This window comes from Giraffa tippelskirchi, chromosome 12 (genome assembly GCF_054371585.1).
Source record: "Giraffa tippelskirchi isolate mGirTip1 chromosome 12, T2T-mGirTip1v1.2.pri, whole genome shotgun sequence".
Classification (NCBI taxonomy): Eukaryota; Metazoa; Chordata; class Mammalia; order Artiodactyla; family Giraffidae; genus Giraffa; species Giraffa tippelskirchi.
This window is the reverse complement of record NC_137286.1, coordinates 101,876,577-101,900,228: the sequence shown is the minus strand read 5'-3', so window position 1 is coordinate 101,900,228 and position 23,652 is coordinate 101,876,577. Positions and strand designations below refer to the sequence as shown.

The following is a 23,652-nucleotide window of genomic DNA, read 5'->3' as shown; positions in this document are numbered from 1 at the left end:
CAAATCTGTGCAGCGCAGCGCATCAGCAGGTGCTCAAAAAGCAACCGCAGGGATTCAGGGAGTAAAAGTGTCAAAGTCTGACCTGTACCTTCTCCCTACCCGCCACTGCCCCCCGCCACACCCCCACTCCCTCGCAGTCCCAGATGGGTGTTGAGAAGTAGGCCAGAGACTGGCTCCATCAGCAGACACACCACCTGCTTTATTCCCTAAGCCTTGCTCACATCGCATTTATGGCTTGGTGGACAAGCTTAGATGGCAAAATGAAATGATGCCCCTTTGGAGAGGGGCGCACAGGTGTACCCTCTCATAGGGGTCCCTGCCCTCCTGGCTGCCTGGTGACTGAGCAGTCCCGAAGGAATCCAGGCGATTCCTCCCCACCCCGGAGGCCAGGCTGTCGGGGGCAGCCTCTGACTCACCAGAGGAGCTTCATCACCAAATGGCGCGCTCCAGGTGACTGCCCAACTGCCGGCCTCCAGACAGGAGTGGCTTCAGAGACCTGTGTCGGGGTTTCCTGGGAGACCGCCGGGAGCCAGGTGGGGGCTCTCCAGGCGCTGGTCTCTAGGTGGAGGCGCGGCGCCGCGGCACCGGTCTCTCCGGGCTGAGGTCGGCTTCATGCGTGGACCCGGCAGTCGGCCCGCCCAGATGTCAAGGATGTCAGCGGTGCCTGCAAGATGGCACAGATTGCCCTGGGGCAGGGGGAGGTGGTGGTGGTGGTGGTACTGGCTTGGGGAGGCAAATATGGGCGTCCAGCCCCGGCAAGTGGCGGGCCGCGTGGCCCCCGGGTGGTCCTCGCCTGCTTGATGGTGGGCGCGCGGAGACAGGGCAGGGTGGGGCGAGGCCTGTAGCAGCAGCCCCCTGGCCTTTCAGTGTGGAAACATCACACCGCATCTTCCTGGTGGGATCACACCGCGCTTCGGGGTCTGAGAACTGGGGCCACTCGACTGAATGCGCCTCCAGTGCAGGAAAATGCCTCCTTTCTCAAGTGGGGCGGCATGGAGGGGTGGTGAGCGCTCGAGGGTTATGAGAACAGCCACACACCCCGCCTTCCACCCCTGTCCTGCAAGCACCCCATCCCTGAGGACGGATGTGTGTTGGGGGGGTGGGGGGCAGTGGGAGGCCGAGGGGTTCTGGGCACAGGTGGTTGGGGGTTGGTTGCTGCACTTGATGTCATGCCGTTCCGCAGACAGCAGCCTCATCCCCCACCATCTGGCTGGCGGGGAGACCTCTGGGCTCCAAACCTGAGGCCATCTGGGAAGAGTGGGCGGTTGGGGAGATGATCCAGGGGTCCCCCTGGCTGCGGATTCCCCCCAGAAACGCGAGGCAACGCGACATCTGGCTGTGAGATTCAAGAAGCTCTGGGACTTTCGGAGCAACCCCCCCAACCCACCACCACCCTCCCACAAGCTGCCGGAATTCCTGAGACTGCACTGGGCACACCCCGGCCATAGATGGGAGTTTATTAGGATTTGCGGAAGCATGACGGGATGTACCAACAAAGTTTGACTTTACAACATGAACTATTATGGCATCAATGTACCAGCAAAACTGGGATACAGAGCACAGGTTCACATTTTTTAAAGGCAATGGACAACATCTACTCTTGTCCTTAAAGTAAAAACGGGGGGTGGGGGTGAGGTGGGGGGGTACAGTGAGGGGACCAGCAGAGGCCAATCTGATTTGCAGTTAGCTGTCAGAATCTAAATCTAGTATTGCAATTATAAGAAACTATAAGAAAACTATTAGAAAAATAGAACATCAAACAAGCAAAAAAATATTACACAATTTACATAATAAAAAACACAATCCTCTTAATAATGGCTCCATGTTCAGTAGAAGAAAAAGTACACTGGAGAACCCACACACCTTCAGGTTTGACAATAAACCAACCCTCGTGGAGATCGTCACCCCTTTGTGCTCCTTAGACTTATCCACGCTGAAAGGCACAACGTAAGCAGGAAACTTATCTTAAATAGATATTATAAACTTCTCCAATGGGAAAATAAGTCCCAAACTTAAAAAGTTTGTCATCAAGAAACACAACATCATATATACCTTGTTAATAATTTAACAAGGCCTGAATGCCTCTTCCCAGCCGTGCTCCCTGACCCTGAGAAATCTCATCTGGACTTCAAGCCGAGGTCTCACAGCGGAGTGTTCAGCCAGCAGTTCGACACGTTGACAGGGTGGTCCTGGGAGAGGAGGGGCTCCTGAGAACTGCGCCCCAAGACCCCCGGCTGGTCCACTCCGTCTTGAAAGGGCACTGCCACCCAGTGTAGCAATGGGCACGGAAGGACTGTATCGTAGTGATGAACAGGAAGGTCAGTTGACTTTTTTCTCTCTTTTTTTTTGCCTTAACCACCCATTAAGCATCATAACTACGATGATGAGATACGGAGTGTTTGTAGCTTCTTGCACCACTGGATTAATAAAGCATTTCATCACCCAGAAAAGTCCACAAGAGTCTGAAAAACTGTACATCTTGCTCCCACCAAGGAGCCTTACATAACAATACCCTCATTACCAAGGCAGACAGATATTAATATATTTTAAATTATACATAAAATTATACACAACACATATTTAGTTCCATCTGAAGTTGAACTCACACGCCTGCATGGACGTGCCACAGCCCCACCTCTCCGTCCATCCTCACACACTGGGGCGACAGGCCAGCATGCAGCCACTCCCTCTGGTCTCCATGGGGGTGGTTCTCAGGGGTCAACAGAACAAGCGGATCTTACTCAGTGTGTCAAAGTGGGGTGTCCACCCCTGGCACGGGGCCAGGCCTCTTCTCTGCAGCAGCAAGGCCCCCGAGTACCCACGGCTCACCTGTAACCAGGCGGGGCCTTTACGAGCTGTGTCCACACACCCTATGCTGACGGCTCTGCTTCCAACATCAGGCTAGTCGCCATCCCAGGCAGGACCCAGTCAGCTCACCGTGCCCGCCTGGCAGTGGGGGTGGCGGGGAGGAGACCTGGCCCAGCCTGGGTTCCCACTCCCCATCCCCCCTCACCCCACTCACGGAAGAGCAGACACAAGCGCAAGGCTCCTGCTGGGCCTGCAGCCCTCCTGGGTGAGACCAGATGTGACCAAGGGGCAAAAGGAGTGACAGGGGCCCTGGGGTGCTCAGGGTGGGCAGAGAAGCCCCCAGAGGGCTGTAGTCAACCTGCAGTGTCCAAACGCCACGGGACCAGGTGGTCGATCACTTGATGGAGACCGAGGGGCTCAATGGAACAAAACCCAAAGCAGGGGAGATGCAAGTGATGCTGACATTGTATCAACTGAGCAGCAGTCTCCCAACCATGGCTCTATCACACCCTCCCTGGGTTTGTAAAAACCCACCTGGCCGAAAATCAGGGAGGAGGTGTTGACGGGGGGGAGGGGGGCCGTGCAGGGGCCTGACTGCCCCTGAAAGGTCCCATCCCCACCCAGGGGCTCATGTCTCCCCCGCCCACAGGCCCGGCTGATTCTCCGGAGACACTGCGCCCCTCACTCTCCCACACAGGGCCCGGGGGACCCCAGGCGGGTTTTCACAAGGTCATGTACGTGCAGGGAAGCGCCCATGAGTGGTGGGAAGGGGCACTTCCTCCCCACAAGCAGGTCTTTCCAATGTGAGTGTTTGGGGCTGGTGCCTAGGCAACCGAGGACACAACATCCCCAGGGGGTGTCTCTGGACAATAATAGCCAAGCCATGAAACTGAGTCTGGGCAAGGCTGAGATGTGAAACTGTCGGGCACTTCCAGTGGTTATTTTCTACCTGTGTGTGCATGTGTGTGTGTTGTCTCTGTGTGTGTGTGTGATTTCTGTGTGTATATGTGTATGTGTTATATCTGTGTGTATATGTATGTATATATACATATGTGTCTGTGTGTATACATGTGTGTATGTGTGTGTACGTGTTACGTCTGTGTGTATCTCGTCTCTGTGTGTATGTGTGTGTGCCATCTCAGGCGCAGGAAGGTGGGCTGTGATAACAAAGTCTCCCATCCCTGGGTGGGGACAGGATCTTTTGGGGGCAATCAGGTCCCTGCACGGCCCCCATCCCTCCCCCCCTGCCTACACCTCCTGCCCTGATTTTGGGCCAGGTGAGTTTTTACAAACCCAGAGGGGGTGTGATAGAGCCATGGTCTGGAGACGCCACTCAGTCTCCTGGCAGCATGGCCGCCCCCACAGAAGAGAAAACCCCTGGCAATAGTATGAAAACCTCTCTTCACAAAAGCACAAGTCATTGAACCCCATCCAACGACCCAGAGATCCTCTCTTCGGATGGGGCTCTGGCCCGGTGTGGAGGGTGGGGGCTTCTGATACCAATGGGGGGCCCTTCTGCACAGCCCCTTGGCTCCAGGTGAGGAGGGGGACCATCTGTCAGGATGGGCCCGCCCGTGAGACACTGAGACACACCTTCTCGGCCGGAGGACGAGGCGTGTAGCCGGCTCAAGTGTCAGCTGTGCACAGTCTGCTGGGGGCGGTCAGGCTCAGAAATTTCAGCCGGAAATAAAAAAGTGAGAGAAACTCTACCCGCCACCTTTCCTGGACACCCTCGTTCCCTCACACTCTCCGCCTCGGTGGAGAAACAGCAGACAACTCGGGCAGACAAGTGGCTAGCAGGCCCCAAGGAAAGAGCAGACAACCAAAACACCTCAATGAAATAAGTTAAGATTAATCAAAATATGGTACAGCACCAGCTACATAAACCTGAACACCTTTCTTTGGAAACCCGAGCTTTGGGCTCTCATCCTCACTTTGGAAGATTCACGAGTGAGACCGTGAATAAAGGTCCCGCGAGTGACCAGAGTGGACGACGGAGCCTGCAACCAGGGCTGGACCCTCGCCCACCCGGGCCAACCCTGCTTCACTCATTCTTACATTTTTGTTTCTCCAAGAACTTTCTGGGGCAGAGGGAGAAAAGCCAAGAGCCATCAGTTTATCAGGCTTCTTTCTACCAGATTTGTGTCAAAGGGCAGAGGGGAATGATAATGGGAGCTAAGCTTCACAAGCAGCATTTACATTTTGTGTGGAGTCAGAAATGCCAGCCCCCTCACCTCTGGCTAACGCAGGCCCTTCCGTCCCCCGACTCCATTCTTGGGAAGGAAGGCACGGCCCGCCTCCAAGGAGTGTCCCTGGGGCCTTGGCAGGGAGCGCCATTGTGCACAGGGACACGTGGTCATCACGGAGGCAGGGGTCCGGGCCCAGGGTCACCAACCCACGGCCTCCAACGACACACACAGAGCACACGAGAGGGACGGCACGGGACCCCACACTGCCCCGCCGTGGGCAGACCTCCACACCCTGAACAATTCAGGGAACGACCTGGCCATTTTCCACATCACCGTTACACGCCAGCTGGATTGCGTGGCGACTCACAGCCAAGGGACAGGAGGACTCCATGTGACGATGAGACGCACGAGGGGCCAGAGGCAGCTGGAGGGTGGGGGTGGGGGCTGGGCATCACTCAGGGCAAGAGGACACCAGCCTGGGGAACCTTGAGACCCACGAGCAGCACAGGGGGCAGGACCCCGCGAGGAGCCAGGACCATGGGGAGCGCTCAGCTAAGCTCCGCTCTTTTGAGGCAGGTCCTACAGAAATAGTGTCACTTTCCAGTTACTCAGGACTCGGCCGGAGCAGCAGCGGGGACCTGCTGGAGGGCAGGAGGCCAGCGAGGGGGAGCCTGGTCCCCTGGCAGGAGTGTGCAGAGTGCGGGCCGAGCCCCACCCCTGGAGGGAGGGGGCGGTCACAGTCCAGCGACCCTCCGGAGGCAGCTCAGAGGGCTGAGCAGGAGACAGTCTGGTCTTCCTCTCTCAGTAAACTAAACCACTGGGCCGGGGCGTGGGCACAGCCAGGGGACAGACACCCAGCACCGTGGCGGCTGTCTAGGGCTGGGCCAAGGTGGGAACCGGACCCAGCACGGCCCCCCACCGGGATGAAGGCCCGGGCTCCCGAGGTGACCTCCGTTCTGCCGAGGCCGAGGCAGCAGGGGCGCCAGACGGGCGAGGAGAGGGGCTGCCGTCCTTGTCTGGGAGGAGGCTCGGAGGCAGGCGGCGGCCAGTCCCAGCTCCGGCCACATGGCCCCGCCGAAAGCTGCTGGGGGGTACGGGCCGCGGGCCGCACGTGGGCTGTGCTGGGCTCCGGGCACGCGGGCTGGGTGGGGTGGTGGTGCGAGGTGCTGCGAGGGGTCTCTTGGGGGCAGGACCGTGCGTCACTTGCAATGATCCAAGTGACCGTCAGGAGTCCTTGTGGGGTCGGCGGCCAGGGTCGCCTCCTCGCTGTGCCAGAGACCATAGCCAAAGTAGATGAAGAAGCCTGTGGACCGAGGGCAGAGACGAGGTGTGAGTCCGGGAGGTGGACCTGGGGTCAGGGCATCATGAGAGGCCTCTGAAGGTGGCCTGCCCCCCAACTAAGCCCACATGACTTCCAATAGGGTCACTTCTACACCTGACAAAGGCAGGCGTGTCCTTCTGGGCAGCCTTGCACCTGGCGAGCCACTGGGTGGGGACCCCTGGAGGGGCGCTGGTGCCTCTGCCTCATCCACTCCCCACCTGGTGGGGCGGCTGCCCTGCAGCCACTGGGGGGCCCAGGACAGACCCTCCAGAAGTCACGCTGGGTTTCCAAGGGCACTAGGACTCCCTGGGCTCCTCATGCTATCTGTTACAGCTCCTATTTTTTTCATGAGTGGCTTAGACACTCAGGTCACATGGGAATTCATGCAACCCACCAATTCAGTCATTCTGGTGAGTTTCAGGGGCCATAGGGGTCTGTGGTGGGACCCGGAGATCTGTGCCCCTAACTACCGCCCCCCAGCCTGGCGGGGGGGGGTGCCACCTTTGTGCCAGTGACAAGGGAGAGCAGTCCCAGAGCCCAGGAGCTTGTGGAGGGTGCTCAAAAGCAGGCATCCCCCACCTCTGCAGGGAGACAGGGAGCTACCCTCCCTACGCCTCCGTCACTGGGGCTGGGGGAGGTTGGCCACAACTCAGCCTAAAGGCCACTGCTCTCATCAGGGGTACAGCCTGGTCAGGCCAGTCTCCCAGCCACCAACGCTACGGAAGGAACCTGGGTCCATTTCTGCAGCTCAGGCTGCTGGAGGCCCGGAGAGGGGCCACAGTTGGTGCAAAACGGGGCCAGGCCCCAAGGGGGACCTCTAGTTCTCCCACGGGCCCAGCCCATCCCTGCAGCCTGGGGGCCCAAGGGTGGGGCTGTCTAGACAGTGCTGTGTGGGGTGAAGAAGGTGGTGCTCTGTCAACAGCAGACTCTCAGGCTGGTTCTTCGGACGTTGAGCTCTTTCCCAAACAGACAACTGGTTCAAGCAAAGGCTTTACAATTATCTATGAGGGAGGGAGGACCCACAGCCTATCAGGCGTTCCTCACTGTCAAAGAGAAAACCGCTGACTACACGTGTTTTCACTGTGTTTTGAAATCGGAAACAGTCAGCTGGAGGACGGAAACCCTCTGGCCAGTAGCAGAGAGGACAACGAGCTGCTGGGCACGGGAAGGGAGGGGGCAAGTGGGTGAGTGGGGGGCCTGAGAGAGGCTGGGACACCACGTGCTGGTCACCTTGAAACCCACGCCTCACATACCGATCAGCATCCACACGGCAAACCGGACCCACGTGCCCTGGTCCAGCTGCATCATGAGATAGACGTTCACGAAGATGCTCAGGACGGGAAGGACCGGCAAGAAGGGCACCTGCGGGGACAGGTGGCGGAGCGTCAGGTGTGACGGGCAGAGGGCGTGAGACGGCAGAACCACCGGAGGGGAGCGCCCTCCCAGGCCTGATCTGGATGGGCAGGGCTGTGTGGGGAGGGGCTGAGTGCCAGGCCCCACCCCGGCACCCCCCATCCCCTCAGCAACCCCAATACACCCCACAGGCAAACCCTCACAGGTGGGAATTTGTTCTGAGCAACACTAATTGCCACAGTAAACTGGCGTCTCACTTCTGAGCTTGCTGAATGATCTTATTATTTGTAGACTCTAAGCCTGCAGAGGCCCTGGTCATCTCCAAGGCCTGGTAACAACACATGATCCACCAGGGCAGACATTTACTTATGAAAAGCTTACAGGATGCGGGGTACCGCCCCACCCAAGGGCCAGGGGCCGGCCTTTCTCAGCAGCGCTGTCTGTGCCTGGCTCACATGCCCCTGAGATTGGCCAGCAAGCACCTCACTCCCCACACCCAGGCCTGCCGGAGCCCAGTGGGGCAGGGTGGCCTCCTGCAGGAGAGCTAGGATCATGGCCTCCCAGGGGTGGGTCCCTCCAGCTGTCAGGTTGAGCTCTTTACCTTGAATGAGAGCTTGGTCTTGCTCTCAGGCTGCCGCCAGATGATGGCTGTGACCACGGAGCAGAGGAAGGCGGGGCCTATGAGTAGAAAGACTGCCCACAACTCCCCCTTCACCAGGGCATCCTTGCCAAGCACAGCTGCCATGCAGAAGGTGATGACCAGAAGTGCTAAGAGGGACAGACAGAGAAAACCGTACTTCAGTCATTCCCCAGGTTCCCACAGACAGACAAATCAGTTCTTCCCAAAACCCCAGGAGGGCTGGGCTCCATCTCTGCAAGCACCAATCCCAATTAGGGAAGAATAACTGACATCGCAATCCTCCTGGGGACAAGCAAGACCCCAAACACCGCACAGGGAAGGGCAGGCTCTTACCTAGGAGGCTGGTTGAGATGTTCACAATTAGCCCGGAGAATTTGGAAGGCTCCGTATTTTTGGGTGAGAGTACGGTTTTCAAAGAAAGCCTCTCTGCTTCCGGTAAAAAGCCCGTTTGAGAATCACTGCTGCTCACCAACTCATTCTGGTCAACTGGATCGAGCTCGTCGCTAGTCCTGGCCATCTGGTATACCATGTTGGGCTGCTCGGGCTGATACCTGTGAGGCAGCATATTGTTTAGCCATCAGATTAGGCTTTAATTCAGCACAAGTACACACACTCTAGCTCATGTTGTTAGTAAGGAACATTCTTCAAAAGGAAGACTGTTCTTCAAAAGGAAGCTGCTTAGGACACAAGGCATAAAATGGGAAGAAGATGGTCAGAATGATACGTGCGTGTGTGCTAAGATGCTTCAGTTATGTCCGACTCTTTGTAACTCTGTGGACTGCAGCTCACCAGGCTCCTCTGTCCATGGGATTCTCTAGGCAAGAATACTGGAGTGGGTTTTTGTGCCCTCCTCCAAGGGATCTTCCAGACCCAGGGATCAAACCTGCCATCTCTTATGTCTCCTGCATTGGCAGGCAGGCTCTTTACCACTAACTCTCCGCAAATAGAAACAGAGGAGACCTGGGCCTCATTCCTGCCTCAGGGCAATATCCTCTTCCTTTTATGTCTCTGTTTTGAGGCAACTTGACCTCCACCATGAACCAGCCCAGAGGAAGGTGCTGAAACAGTTTCTCTCACTCTGAAAAGCAGCACTGGCCCTTAAGATATGAGTCCACTCACAACAAAACTATGGTTATAGGAAGCTAAAATACAGACAGAAACAGAAAGCAATCATATCAGGATCCTATTCTGTGCAGAGCGCCAGAGAAACGTGTCTGCAGGCTGATGGATTTGAGGAATTCTGTTTGCATGATTTAATTGGATCAATTTATTTAAAAACTCTAAGTGCCTTGGGATAAATAAGTCTCTAAAGCTGGGTGAAGGACCAAGCCTAAGGCATGATTTCCAAGACACAAGCCACCTGCAAGTGAAGCATTCATTTTAAATGAGGCTACTTATCTTCCCAGCCAAAAGGAACAGAGCTCGAATCTCCTCCACCAGCTTGGAAACACGGAGTGCTTTATGCATTATTCTGCATATAATCTAAGAGCGGGTATGAAGATACTTCATCATTTTTTTTTCACTGACTCACTTAACAAGAAGGCTAGGGGAGACTCAGAGAAGACTGTAGCACTGAGCTCTTGGGAAGAAACACGTGGTCGGAAACACTAGCTCGAGCTGATTCTCCAGAGCCACTACTGAGGCTCAGCCCAGGGACGGTAGCTGCAGAGCATGTTAGGGATGGAATCCATGGCTTGGCAAGATTAAAGCCCTGCAAAGTAGGGGGCCTCTCACCAGGAGACCACACTGGGTGTCTATGCTACCTGGGGTCACCCCTGGGAGCAAGGAAGCAGAGCCCTGTCTCCCGGAGCAAAGGAAAATTGAAGCAGGGTGAGCCTGGAGAGACGGGCACTGTGGCGGCCAAGAACCCCAGGACACTAAGCCCTGGCCCAGATCTGCTGTGTCGTGGCCCTCCACAGGGCCGGCCCCGTCCGGACGAGACTCAAAGCAGAACCTGGAGAGTCTTCCTGCACATCACCCCCGGCCCTCCAGGCCCTGTAAACGGCACTCTCACCTCCACGGAAGCATCACAGTGTCCTCAGCTCTCCCCGTACCCACCAGGGCGAGTCCCTAGTCTCTGGTCCAAATTGAGATCGTTACCCTCAGCCTTCAAAAATTCTGATCCAAAGATCCAGCCCCCAGCCGTCAAGTTGATAACCTGTCTCTGTCTTCCGGACATCCAGCCAGAAAAATCAGAGCACGTGAGAGAGAGAGAGCGGTCGAGCCACCTCGGCCTCCTTTCAAGGCTACTCTCTATAACCAGACTTTCAAGCACCAGGTCCCACCCTCTCCCAAGCAGTTCCCAAAGGAATGATCCACAGCCTCAAGTTTACAGTGTATAAATCATTAACACGAACTGGTAGCAGGAAGCTGGCAGGGGGCGTCTGCCCTTCTGTCCTGGAACCCAGAAAGCCACACCTACCGTAAGACCAACACGCAGGCAGCCACCAGAGAGTAAGCCAGGAGAGTGCCAATGGACATGAGGTCCACCAGGTCCTTCAGGTCGAAGAGGAAGGCCATCACCGCTGGGGAGGAGGAGACAATCATCAGGACGGGTGAACACACTGGCAGCCAGAGCCACCACCCACACATGACCCCAGGCACCCGGGAGGGCCTCCCCTTCCCCCTGCCAGCCCTTTCCATGAAGAAACACAGCAGCATTGCTTAAAAGGAAGGAAAGCTCGGGGTTAAACCACATACACAGCTCCCAACAGACAGTAACAATAAATAACATTTATATAGAGAGAGCACTTTTATCAACATGACCCTGTTGACCCCCATGGCAATTCTGCCAGCCATCCCTACACTACAGATAGAGAAAGCAAAGTCCAGACATGTTGTGAGACTTACCTAAGGGCACACAGCTAATAAGTGGAAAAGTCGGGCACTGAGCTAGGTTCTTATGGCTCTGGGGAAGTATGTCTTCCTCTACACTATGCAAACTCACAGAGAGACATGAACATCTATCCATCCACCTATACACTACCCATCCACCATCCATCCATCATCCATCCATTATCTACCCATCCATCATTCAATGGCACTCATGAGCATGCCAGTCACTGGGTGCTAGGTATATGCCACTGAACAGGGTAGACCAAAGAGCCCCTTGGTCTTCCCAAGCATATCACCTGAGGCCTGCATGAGGAGGCAACAATGATGAGGTGGGTGAGGGCAAGTCTTGTGCCCAGGGAGGGCTCACAGAGACTCCTAACCCAGAAGGCGGGCATGGAAAGTGATGTTATTCCCAAAACAATACCAGTCCCTTCACCACGACCCCATTTAACGCAAAGCAAAACACGCAGTCTCTTTTGAAAATCATTTCTAGATTTTTTTTTTCATTCCTAGATTTTTATAAGTGTATGCACATCTATTTATGTGGGTATATGTGTCAAGTTTCCCATTTAAAAAATAACTTGGCTGGATCTACTTTGGGATATTTTCAAATCACATGCAATCAACACAAGTTGAAATATAAACGAGAAGCCATTACTTTTCCACAAATACTTCTCAAGCCCACACAAACCATGGCAACTAAAGCAAATTCAAATTAAGGTTAACTAACAGAATTAAAGAGCAGCGAGGGCCTACTGGATAATTAGAACACCCACGGTGTGTGTATCAAATGCTTACGTCCTCACTCAGAGAAACCTGAGCCAAACTTCTTCCATGGGAGGTGATTTTTAGAAAACTAAAGACTTATTTATCACTCTGACCAAATAAAGAGAAAGGGCAAACCCTTGGTCTGGTGATACAAGAAATTTACAGTGGCTTTAAAGATTATAGTTTCATCTCCCTTAATCAGCACAGGAAGGAAATTAAGGCCAGTCTTCAGTATGATCACATTACATGTAAATATTGAAAAAACAAAAGAAAAAACACTTGCTATTTCCAATTCCTTAATCCCTTAAACACACTGGTCATATACTGACACATATCGCTGGCCACAGCGATCACGCTCAAGAACACACTCATACAGCACGTGTGTGAAATAAGAAAAACTGGCTTCCTTTCATTAAACAACATTGATCCATAAAACTAAGCACATTTTGCTAAGGGTGTGAATGCTATTAACAATTCACTCATTAAGAGGGTCAAGCGCCTCCCCTGTGGCTATCTGACAAGTCCCTGAGGTCCAACTGTGATTGGTATGTGTCCTCTTTCACCACGGAGACCTCCTGCTCCACACATGGGCTGGGAGGACCCAGCCAGTCTGGCCCCAGAACAGACCAGGAACCGAGAACCACTGCTGTCCTCCCTGGGCGTGCATCCTCACTTCCCCCTTCTGAGCCTCCGCCTCTCATCTGTACACCTGCCTCTGGGCTGTGAAACGCGACTCAAGGAGGCAACAGAAAACCAAGAGTGGTCTCCTTCCAGGGCTGCCCTGGCTGTCAAGGCGCGCACAGAGGCCCGAGGGCTCCCAGCCCTCCGCTCCCTTCTGTGCTCTTGGCGAGGGACCTGGTATCGATCCGTCAGATCCTCCTCCTCTAGTCGTGCCATTTGTTGGTCGTAAGCTCAGGGTGGAGGGCTACCCCAGTCACACCCTCAGTGTCCCCTGGGGAACAGGTGGCACGTTTTATAAAACGCTGATCATAAGGGAGTCTCGCTTCCCAGAGAATTCACAAGCTAAGACACACAGACGGTGAATTTCCAGCACCGACAAGACAGGGCATGTACCATGAAGGACTTCATCCCACCAAGGTCTACTCAGGGACAGCTGGGGAAGGGGAAAGACACAGCTCTGAAGGGACAGTGTGCATGCTGAGCTCAGTCCAGTGAGACGGTAATCACTGAAAAATGCAACCTGTTCAAGAATTCCAGCACATCCTCTCTGAAACTGGCATCTGCCTTTTGTCAAAAGGCACTCAGTTATCTTGCGACAAGCCAGACTCCAAGGGTAAAAAACAAACGTTAAAAAGACCAGTCGCAACTTCTCTCAGACCGGCACAGGTCAAGACATTTCCCTAGGGAGTAATAACCCAACTGTTAAAATGCCGGATAGGAGATTCCAGTTCTTACCGGCAATGGCACCCGAGGTTAAGGTGGCGATTATCGGTGTTTTGGTCCTGTCGTTGATTTTGGCTAAAAATTTAAACAGCAGCCCGTCTTCAGCCATGGCATAGATAACTCGAGGCATGGGAAACATGGAACCTAAAAGACTAGATGGGAGGAAAAGCGAACCACGTCCATAAAGAGAGTTCGGGGGAATAAAGGCATCGCAACAGATGTTCACACTGAGGAGAGCGAGCTTCAACCTGGGAAGCCCGCAGCTCAACACACCGAGCCTGGAGGAGCACCTGCAGCAAGTCTGCACATGTGTGTGAGTGGGAAACGTCTAACGTAAACCAGCGTGGCATCTAGACACAGTTCTCTGGAAGAGACGTTCTGTAGTTATTCCTGAGATTATCTCTGGCTGAATCAAAAAGAAAAGCATCACTGCCTTCATGAAGATCTCCCAGAGGTCCACAATGTTTCCTGTGTGTACAGGCTAGCAGGAAGCATGAGGGCAAAATGATTCTCATTAAAAGGCATTTGCAGCACTTGCTCCTTTTTAATGATAGCCTCTGCTTTATGGCCAAAATAAGGGCCAGAGACGGTGCTCACAGAGGTGGCCTGGTCCAGCCAGTGGCCTCAGTCAGGGACAAGAGAAGCAGCCCTTGCTGAGCTGACGATGCTGACACGTGGGCCTCGGGCTATTGAGATGAAATGTCCATAACACAAAGACAGCCTCAGGGATTGATCAAGAGCAGCCCAAGGGGAGAAGTCCCATGTTTGGGGCTGAGTTGGACTCTGCTTCAAGGGGAGAGAGGAGTGTTCACGGCACACCCGCCTTCCTGAGCATCTCCGCTCCTCACCTGGTGGACAGGGCGCAGAGGGAGCCGACGGCCACCGCGTACTTGGCGCCCTCCCAGCCCACATGCTTGAAGGCGTCCGGCAGGGGGCTGTTCTTGTCCAGGCAGAAGTAAGGCATCATGAGGGTGAGGGCGGCCGATACCCCGAAGTAGGCGATGAAGCAGATGAGCAGGGATGCAACGATGCCCACAGGGATGGCCTTCTGCGGGTTCTTCACCTCCTCCCCTGCAAGCCGCAAGGAGTTCAGCTGGAGGGCTTGAGGCCACCCTGCAGCTCATGGCCCTGTGAGGCTAGGGCCCTTCCAGGCTCCAGGGAACCCAGGGGAGAGGCCCTCAGACCACAAACCACAACACCCACGGGCCCAGGGACGGTGATCTCAGCCTTTGCGCTGAGCGTCAGCGAGGAAAAGGGAACACGCTGGAGGCTGAGACCCTGGCCCCCTCAAGAGCCCGGACTACGGGAGACTCGGTGGCCACACTCCCCTGGAGCACACATGGGGTCTGCTGTCAGCTGCAGCCACGGTGCCGTCACCCCGGGCCCGCAGGGGACAGGCAGGCAACTTCCTGTCGGGCCGGCCACTTGGGGAGCGATGAAAGGGGGATTGGCAGGAAGGTGCAAATGCACACTAGGGCACTCAGAAGCAAACGGGCGGTGGCGGGCACGCACACACCCGGGGGAGGGGAATCAGAAGCGCCTAGGTGTCCCGAGGGCAGTGGGCCTACCTGTGGTGGCGATGCAGTCGAAGCCCACGAAGGCGTAGAAGCAGGTGGCTGCCCCCGACAGGACGCCAGAGAACCCGAAGGGCATGAACCCACCGACACCGGGTTTCCCTTCCTCCGTGTCACTGAAAGAGAGAGCCGCTGTCAGGGCCACAGCCCCCCGCTTTGTGGTCCTGAAGAGGAGCCACCCCAACGGCCACCTCGAGGCTCAGCTGGGCCTGGCCCTGCAGCATCCCCCGGCTGGCAGGACAGCGGACCCGGGATCGTGGGCAGACATAACTCCAGGACCCCACTGGTGACCAAGGGGCCGGGAAACAAACGCCTCTCTGGCCAGAGGCCAGCACTGGTTGTCACCGCAGGGAGACAGAGAGCGAGGATGACCAGTGACAGGAAATCCCATCAGCTGGCAGACAGTCTCTTCAAAAACAGTATGAATGCCCTGTTTCATGCATCAAACTGGGACAACCCTGAGGGATGGGATGGGGAGGTTCAGGATGGGGAACGTACACCCATGCCTGATTCATGTCAATGTATGGCAAAAACCACTACAGTATTGTAAAGCAATTAGCCTCCAAATAAAATAAATAAATTAATTAATTAAAAAAAAAAAACAGTAAGAAGACTAAATCTAGACAGATAACCAGGAGACAGGAGGCGTCATCTCTGCTCAGCTCTTCACCGGTTCACAGTGACTGGTGAGGGGGCCCGTGAAGCTTTCCGAGTCGACTGGGTTACTTCAAAGCATATTTCAAATTGGCCCTACTCCGCCCTGAATTAACGGGCACCGATAAATTTGGCACGAACAGGACTCAGGAATGCTGGGGAGTGACTTATTAAAAGCTCTCAATTCTCTGTAGTCGAGTTCCGTCCCCAGAAGGAAGGCTCTTTTTGTTTGAACTGTTGACCACATGATGTTAGAGCTAGTTTCATGGGTTCGTTTCCTGTCTGTGCTCCAGTTAGTGAATCAGCTGCTGGTAAGTACCTGCCCACGGAGAAGGCCATCAGAGGACACGCAAGGCATCCGGGCCTTAATCAGAGGTCAACCTGACATGTGACCACTCAGCTTTCTGGCCTCTCTTGCAGCTGGATGTGGCCCCCTACTGGATTCTGGCCAGGGGAACGTGGGCAGGAGGGCCACGTCTTCCAGATCTGAGCACACGGTCCTTGCACTCTGGCCCCTGGTGGGAGAGCTGGGTCGTGCCTGTACCCACCCACAGCCCAGCTCTGACCACACTGTGTCCTTGGGGATAATGGGTCAGCAAGGCGGACGACTGGGCCCCTGAAAGCCTGCATGTGTCCATGCTGGCCAGCCACCCCCAACTGATCATTCCTGGAGCTGAGATAGCATTGTAAAGCCACTGCATTTTAGGAGGATCTCTTCAAAGCACCAGTTTAACCTTTAGCCACAATTAAAACAGAATTGTAAACAAAATTAGAACTCCCTGTTCTCCATCCTTGGACCCTGCTGCTGCTGCTGCTGCTAAGTCGCTTCAGTCGTGTCCGACTCTGTGCGACCCCATAGACGACAGCTCACCAGGCTCCGCCGTCCCTAGGATTCTCCAGGCAAGAATACTGGAGTGGGTTGCCATTTCCTTCTCCAGTGCATGAAAGGGAAAAGTGAAAGTGAAGTCGCTCAGTCGTGTCCGACTCCTAGCGACCCCATGGACTGTAGCCCACTAGGCTCCTCTGTCCATGAGATTTTCCAGGCAAAGAGGACTGGAGTGGGGTGCCATTGCCTTCTCCTAACATGTATCAAAAAATCTGACCAAAAAAAAAAAGGTCAGAAAGACCCATTCCAATGTTTGGCTTTTGTTTTCTGAAACAAGGTGAGCTTGTTTGGTAAGGGCGTGACTGCTGCTGCTGCTGCTAAGTCGCTTCAGTCGTGTCCGACTCTGTGCGACCCCATAGACGGCAGCCTACCAGGCTCCCCTGTCCCTGGGATTCTCCAGGCAAGAGTACTGGAGTGGGTTGCCATTTCCTTCTCCAAGGCATGAAAGTGAAAAGTGAAAGTGAAGTTGCTCAGTTGTGTCCAACTCTTAGCGACCCCATGGTCTGCAGCCTACCAGGCTCCTCCATCCATGGGATTTGCCAGGCAAGAGTACTCGAGTGGGGTGCCATTGCCTTCTCCGAAGGGCGTGCCTAGAGGCCTGCAAAGGCACAGGGTGGAGAGCTGGCTGGTCACCTGCCTCCAGCCCTGGGCGTCCTGAGCCCAATACGGAAGGACGCTGCGGCCACGGCATCTCAGGGCTGACGCGGCCCACGTGGAGTGGGACTGAAAGAGGTTGTCATCGTCGCCTTGTGATAACTTTAGTTGTTCTGAGAAACTACTCTGAAGAACGCCTGAGATAAAAAGTTCCGCCGACTTCTTCTTTGTTCGAGGTGATCAGATAGGAAGGCATTTCAAAAGAAAGCAGCATCCGCGTGGTACTGCAGAGGAATATCTTTTCCGAAAAGGAAATTCAGGGTTCGATCATCAAACAGGATACGGGGAAACAGGGACAACTGTCCGAGCCCGACCACAGTCCTCACCAAGGCAGGGTTTTGGAATCAGCATCCAGAGATGCCACCGTTCCCCCAGCATCTTCCTGTGTTGTACAACATACAGTCAAATACAAGGCAAGAAAACACAAATTTCAGACAAAGAAAACATCCTCAGCTATCTGACTGCAAAAAAAAAAAAAACCAATTCAGTAATAACAAAATATCCTAGCTCAAATTACATTTTTCAACAAAGATTGTACTGTACTGTGTTGTGGTAGCCAAGGACCGCCCTGGCCACACCACTCCCAGAGTCAGAGCGACACCCACTTGTTCAGGCAGAGGTGACCCGACGTGTTCCGGAAGTCCTCCTCTGTGAGCTGCCAGTTTTTAATTGATCCTTTCACAAACCCCGACACCATGATGAAGCCCAGCACCAGAACGTTGACACACGTGAATATTTTGTTGACCATGGCTGACTCTTTCACACCCAGAGTTAAAAGTCCTGCAAAAGGGCATAAACAGAAACGGGCTCAGTGCTGACCTCGGGCCAGCAAGTCCCTTGGGGGTGGGGGTGGAGACGACAAGGTGACGTTAAAAGAATCTGAGCAGCGTCAAACCTCCGAAGAGGAACGAGGCTGCAGTGACTCTCATCCTAGAAGCAGGGATCAAAACAACCCAAGTCCGCAGGGTGTTGAACAAAGCCATCAGGGCTGGACTTCCAGCCACCTTGAGGAATTGAGACAACGACCAGGAGCATCCCGGGGACAGCAGGGCTGGGGACGTCTGAGCCAACGGCCCCCCTCAATAGCAAAGCCCTCCCTGGGATGAAGGGAGCCTCTCCCCGCACCTCCATCCCTGAGAACCACCCAGTGGTGGTCCCAGTGGGTGGGAGTTCATTTCCTCCAAGGAGACACTCTGCTCAGTTTCTCGAGAGAGAAAAAGAGTTCTCCAGACATGGAATCATTCAGAGGTTCTGTGGGGTGTTAGCAGTGTCCACAGTGACGACCACCTGGGGGTCCTGCCATGGAGTCCCCCTCCTGGGACTCAGTGCATGTAGAACGTCTGAGCCAGACCAGCTCTAGCTCAAAAACTCGAGATAAAAACATACTGGGTGATAAACGCACATGTGACACTACACAGGCTGCAGGCCCGCCTTGGGGAACACAGGACACACTTCTGCGGTAAACCCTCGGCCAGGCAAGGAAAGAGTCAGGGAAGGTGCCCAGGGGCACGGGACCATGATCTGATTGGACGTCTCTTACATGTTTTAACATAAAAGATGCTCTACGTAATAGACTGATTCCTGAAATACAGACATTAGAAGGGCATGGAGCAATTCAGGGAACACTTCACTCTCCCCTGTGTTTGTTCTTCAGCCTCCCTCCCTTTTGTGCTTACGAAAATGTCACTTGTGCAGACTTAATTTCTGATCCGTGTTCCTGCCAGCTGGACCAGACATACTGCTGAGACTGGCCCTGTGCAGAACGATTTCAAATACGTGGTGTGTAAAATAAGGCACGGATGTTTTTAAAACCCATCCAAAATCTTCTAATCTCAAAAGAGAATTTATCTGTGTTTCTGCTTAATGTTTATATTAACAAAACTCCCAACTTGGTGGCTGACACTCGGGTCAATGTCATTAAGAAGAAGCTGCCATCAGCTGTGTTCAAGCCTCATCTGCAATTTAAAAGTCCTATACCAGCAACTTTGTGGGGAAACTTTGTTATTTAAGGGGGTGTTTTGCCAGCTGGTTGGGTGCAAACCACCTGAGCCGTCTCCAACCCCAAGGTGCAGTGAGCGTCGGATCTTTTTCCTCCATGTCGTTCTTTCTAAATGGTCATCTGCTGAGTCAGAAGAACTCGTATTCCTGGGTCACCTATACACAAAGCCCGCAGCCCTAAGGAAATCCTACTCCACAACACTTATGCAAACACCTGAGAGTCTCTTTTAATTAAACAGCACACAACTTGACCTATTCAATAGGCCAACCCTATGTGAATCTCTGAGAAGCCATTGTGGAAAAAAAAAAAGAGGTCTGCATCAATTAAAGAAGACAAGAAAATGGGGGGATGGGAGAAGGAGAAAAGGAAGGAGCCTGAGCCTCACCCCGGACCCCTGGTCCCCACCCCTGACGCACCCGACCTGTGTGGCTGTACCTGTGAGGATGAGAATGATGAGCACGGCGAATATGTCCGGGTTCTCGGCCAGCACCCCGGGCGCGTGCAGGGCCATGTATGTCCGCGAGAACTCCGCGATGGGCTTCCCAATCAGCTCGTCAAACGTCGCGCTCCAGGCCCGCGCTACACTCGAGGTACCTGCCGAGAAACACACCATCAGATGGAAGAGAAGGCAACAGTCAACACAGCACCTGTCGTCTAGCCTGACGTCCGCAGCACCCGCGGGGGCTCACAGTCTGCGGGTGCTGGGGAGCAGGGGACCCTGCAGCAGCCCCAACACCCCAGGATGTGCTGACTCAAAAGGGAGGGCCGGTCGGAGTCTGCAGAGAAGCCAGATGCAGGGCCTGGGACGAGATGCATTCTCTATCACAACCAGCACGAACATGTGTGTGTGTGTGAGTGTGTGTGTATGTGTGACTGTGTGTGTGTGTGAGTGTGTGTGTGTGAGTGTGTGTGTGAGTGTGTGTGTACCGTGTGTTTTGAACCTACGTGTAACTGAATCATAGTAAAATTTAACAAAATAACACCATCCTGACCACAAAGAGGCGCTCTGACAGTACTGAACTCTACCTATTTTATTTCACTGTAACAAAAAAATCCTGGGGACAGGATTTTTTCAGGGAACAGGATTTTTTCAGGGAACCTTACAACCCGCCCCTGGGCTGCAGTAGGGGGCCACGTTTCTCCCCGAAGACCCTCAGCAGCAGAGCTGACAGGGCCTGCCTCCCAGAAGGGGAGGCAAGGACATCGGCTTGGGGCTGGCCCCCCCGCCAGCAGCCAAGTGGCTCTCTCATGCCTCGCCCCTGCCAGAGTCAGCCACCTCTGCTGCTCTGTACCAGGTCTGGGGAGACCACAGGTCCCGAGGCTCTGACCGCATGAAACATCCACAGGTGTGGAGTCCAGCACCCCCCTCGCTCAATGGCCAAGAGTACCCAACTGTTCTCTCAATTTGAGTAACATCTATCACTGCTTTTCTAGCAATGCTTCCTGGGAAATGCTGCTAAAGTTCGTCACCACAAAAGGCGCCTCCTTTTATTTTTAAAGGGTGCCTTGCTGGTGACTGTCACCTGCTGGTTTTGGAATGGCAGGAGCTTCACGCTCACCGTTCTGTTTAATTCGCAGGCAGGCTCTCTGGAAACGTAAAGGCCCTTTTAAGGTAGCTGCATTACCACCGAGAGGCTGGGCTGTCAGACTGGGTCATTTCTAATTTCTTCTTTGTGCTTTTCTGCCTTTCTTAAATTTTTCTGTATCAATGATGTATTTACTTGAGTAATCAGGAAAAAGACTGAAAGAGACGAGGTCCTTTTTTAACTAGCTACAAACGTCCTAATTCTGCATCTCTGTGGTAACAGGACTGGCCTCTTGGGGTCTGGGCTTGTCCCCACTAGGGTCCCACGTGCTTGATATTTGAGAGCCAGGGCACTGATGCCCGCAGCAGGCCTCCACCTTGCACTAAAAGAAAAGGGAAAACGTGCAGCAGTGAGGGGAGGCAGCCGGACCCCGTGGGTCTGGGGAGCCAGGTTGGGGCGGGAACACCAAGAGGGAGGCGGGACCATGCCTCCGGCACAGAGACCTACCGATGATGTAGGACAGGATGAGGTTCCAGCCGGTGATGAAGGCCCAGAGCTCGCCCACGGTGACGTAGCTGTAGAGGTAGGCCGAGCCCGTCTTGGGAACCCGCGCGCCAAACTCGCCGTAGCAGAGGCCGGCCAGCACGGAGGCCAGCGCGGCAATGAGGAAGGAGATGACGATGGCGGGGCCCGCGTTCTCCCGTGCCACGGCCCCGGCCAGCACGTACACGCCGGCCCCCAGCGTGCTGCCGACCCCCAGCGCCACCAGGTCGAATGTGTTCAGGCATCGCGACAGCCGGCTCTCCTCGCGGCTGCAGTCCACCACCTTCCGCCGCAGCATCTGCTGCCCGACGCCCACCAGTGCGGTGCAGCCCATCCTGTGGCTTCAGGTCTGCTGAGGAGAGGGCAGAGGCGGGAGCTTCGTTAGCGCTCTGGTCTCGCCCAGGGACCCCTTCAGCGCAGCAGGTGGGACACGAGGTCCCGCGCTGTCACTGACCACTAAGGCCTCACCTCTCAGGATCCCACCACCCGCGGGCAGAACACCCACCCACGGCTTCCTGGCCTCAGGCTTGACCAGCAGGAGAAACACCCAGAGGCCAACACAGCTGCTGATGGGACTCCGGTCTCCTGAGCCCCCACACTGATTTCAGTTCCCAATCGAGAGCCTTCTCCGGGCAGAAATAGCATGAGAAGTGCAGTTAAGCCCATTGCTCCTGCCCTTGACAGTCATACAATGCACCAGGAAAAGTAAAGCTGTTATTCTAAGGGTATGGGCTTCACGGGTGGCTCAGCAGTAGAGAATCCACCCGCCAATGCAAGACACGCAAGTTTGATCCCTGGGTCGGGAAGAAACCCTGGAGAAGGAAATGACAACCCACTCCAGTATTCTTGCCTAGAGAATCCCAGGGACGGAAGAGCCTGGCAGGCTACAAGTTCATGGGGCTGCAAAGAGCTGGACACGACTGAGCGACTAAACAACAACAACATTCCAAGTGTGCTGTTGTGGAAGGCAAACCAAACCAAACATGAACTTAACTATTAGAGCCCAGAGGCCTTCAGTGGCAGTGACAACACTTTTCAGACCTTCCCAGGACCAAGCAGGAGCCAGGCTATCTCCAGTTTAACAAAGAGTATGTCCAGAGCAGAAAAGCGTTGAACTGTTACGAGTTAGGGCCCCTTGTAACTGTCGCTACTCTGGGAGGCACTTTTCCTCTTCACCAAAATGCTGGCAGAGTGCTATGTGATACAGTCCTGACGGTGCACACAGGGTCCAGTCATCCGACCTTCACAGGGTCCTTCACACTCCACAGGGCCAAGGATGCCACCCACTTCCTGAACCGCATCCCTGGTCAGCATCCTCCGGGAGGCGCCAGCCAATCACAGGAGAATTCATCTCGAGGGGGCGGGGCCTGCCTGGAGCCCCAGGGAGGGGGAACCAGAGCCCTTATCCTTCCAAAGAGGACAGTGGGGGGCGGAAACCTGACAGAACATGGCCAGGCGGCCAAGGTCGACATCAGTAAGTGACAGGTTATAGTCGAGAGTATGATGTGATGAGATGCGCCTTTACCTTGAAGAACTTCCTCCCCAAAGCCGTAGCCCCAGGCTAATCCTGAGAAATGAATCAGACAAATCACAGAAGAGGAACTGTCTACGAAACACCTGCGTTTCGCTCCTCGTGTGTGCGTGCGTGTTGTTTCAGCTGTGCCCGATCCTCGGGTGTCATCAAGAACAGGAGAAGTCCGTGAGCTGGTGCGAGCAGGAGGAGGCTCGGGGGACAGGACACTAGCCTAAAGGACGGGATGAGGCCCCGGGACGGGAGGAGGACAGCGGGGAGAACTCAGGAAGTCCGAACAAAGCACGGACTTGAGCTGTATCCATACCGGGCGGTTGGCCATAGCCGAAATATCACACTGGTGTTAAGATGCTAATCTCAGAGGAAACTGGGTGTGGGCACACGGGAACTACCCTCACGGCTTTCCTGCAAACCTAAACGTGTGCAGAGATAAGCTACCACCATGACTCTGAGCCACCAAAACTTCACCTTGATGACCAATTGGTATTGACTGATCTACCTAACTTTGCCGCAGTTAAGTGACCGGAAAGCGCAATCATCTAAGTGGAGACGGCAGATCTGGCAGAGTCCGTACCTAACCACCTGGAACCCTGGACTGCCCGCCCACACCCTTGTGGGCTGGTCCCTTGCCCAGCCTCAGGCCAGGCCCCATGCGAGTCACAGAGGGACGGGTGGGGGGTCCTCTCCATATTTTATCTGATGGGCCATGAGAAGAGAAAAAAACAGTTTCTCAAGATTCAAAGGTTTTCAGCTAGAACGGGGAATAAACTCGTCCGGTTGGAAACCCCTCTTGTAAAGATGAGGAAAAATAACGCAGAGAGCCAAAAGTCAAATGGGGTCACAAGCTCGGAAGATGCAGGGAGGCCAGCTCCGTATCTGGGTCTGGCGTTGGGGCGGGGGTAGGAAATGATATCACCCTTGGTGAGGGAGGCAGAAGTGGGAGGAAATGAGGGAAGATGACCTTATT

General features: G+C 54.6%; 1 protein-coding gene across 8 annotated transcripts in view; it reads right to left on the bottom strand.

Annotated features, from left to right (window-relative positions):
• Positions 1-1,440: 1,440 nt before the first annotated feature.
• SLC7A1 (solute carrier family 7 member 1) overlaps positions 1,441-23,652 on the bottom strand; it is a 62,351-nt gene continuing 40,139 nt past the window's right edge. For 3 of the 8 annotated variants that reach the window (XM_081549335.1, XM_081549336.1, XM_081549333.1), the window contains 11 exons: positions 21,119-21,506; positions 19,521-19,679; positions 17,692-17,866; positions 14,887-15,008; positions 14,167-14,389; positions 13,331-13,470; positions 10,734-10,836; positions 8,645-8,862; positions 8,273-8,439; positions 7,572-7,680; positions 1,441-6,300 (listed from right to left, as the gene is read on the bottom strand). In XM_081549335.1, the coding sequence (XP_081405461.1) occupies positions 6,197-6,300; positions 7,572-7,680; positions 8,273-8,439; positions 8,645-8,862; positions 10,734-10,836; positions 13,331-13,470; positions 14,167-14,389; positions 14,887-15,008; positions 17,692-17,866; positions 19,521-19,679; positions 21,119-21,488 (1,890 nt within the window). In that variant the 5' untranslated portion in view covers positions 21,489-21,506 and the 3' untranslated portion in view covers positions 1,441-6,196. The remainder of the gene's footprint in view (positions 6,301-7,571; positions 7,681-8,272; positions 8,440-8,644; positions 8,863-10,733; positions 10,837-13,330; positions 13,471-14,166; positions 14,390-14,886; positions 15,009-17,691; positions 17,867-19,520; positions 19,680-21,118; positions 21,507-23,652) is intronic. The other 5 variants (XR_014071082.1, XR_014071083.1, XM_081549331.1 and 2 more) reach the window with 3 other exon arrangements.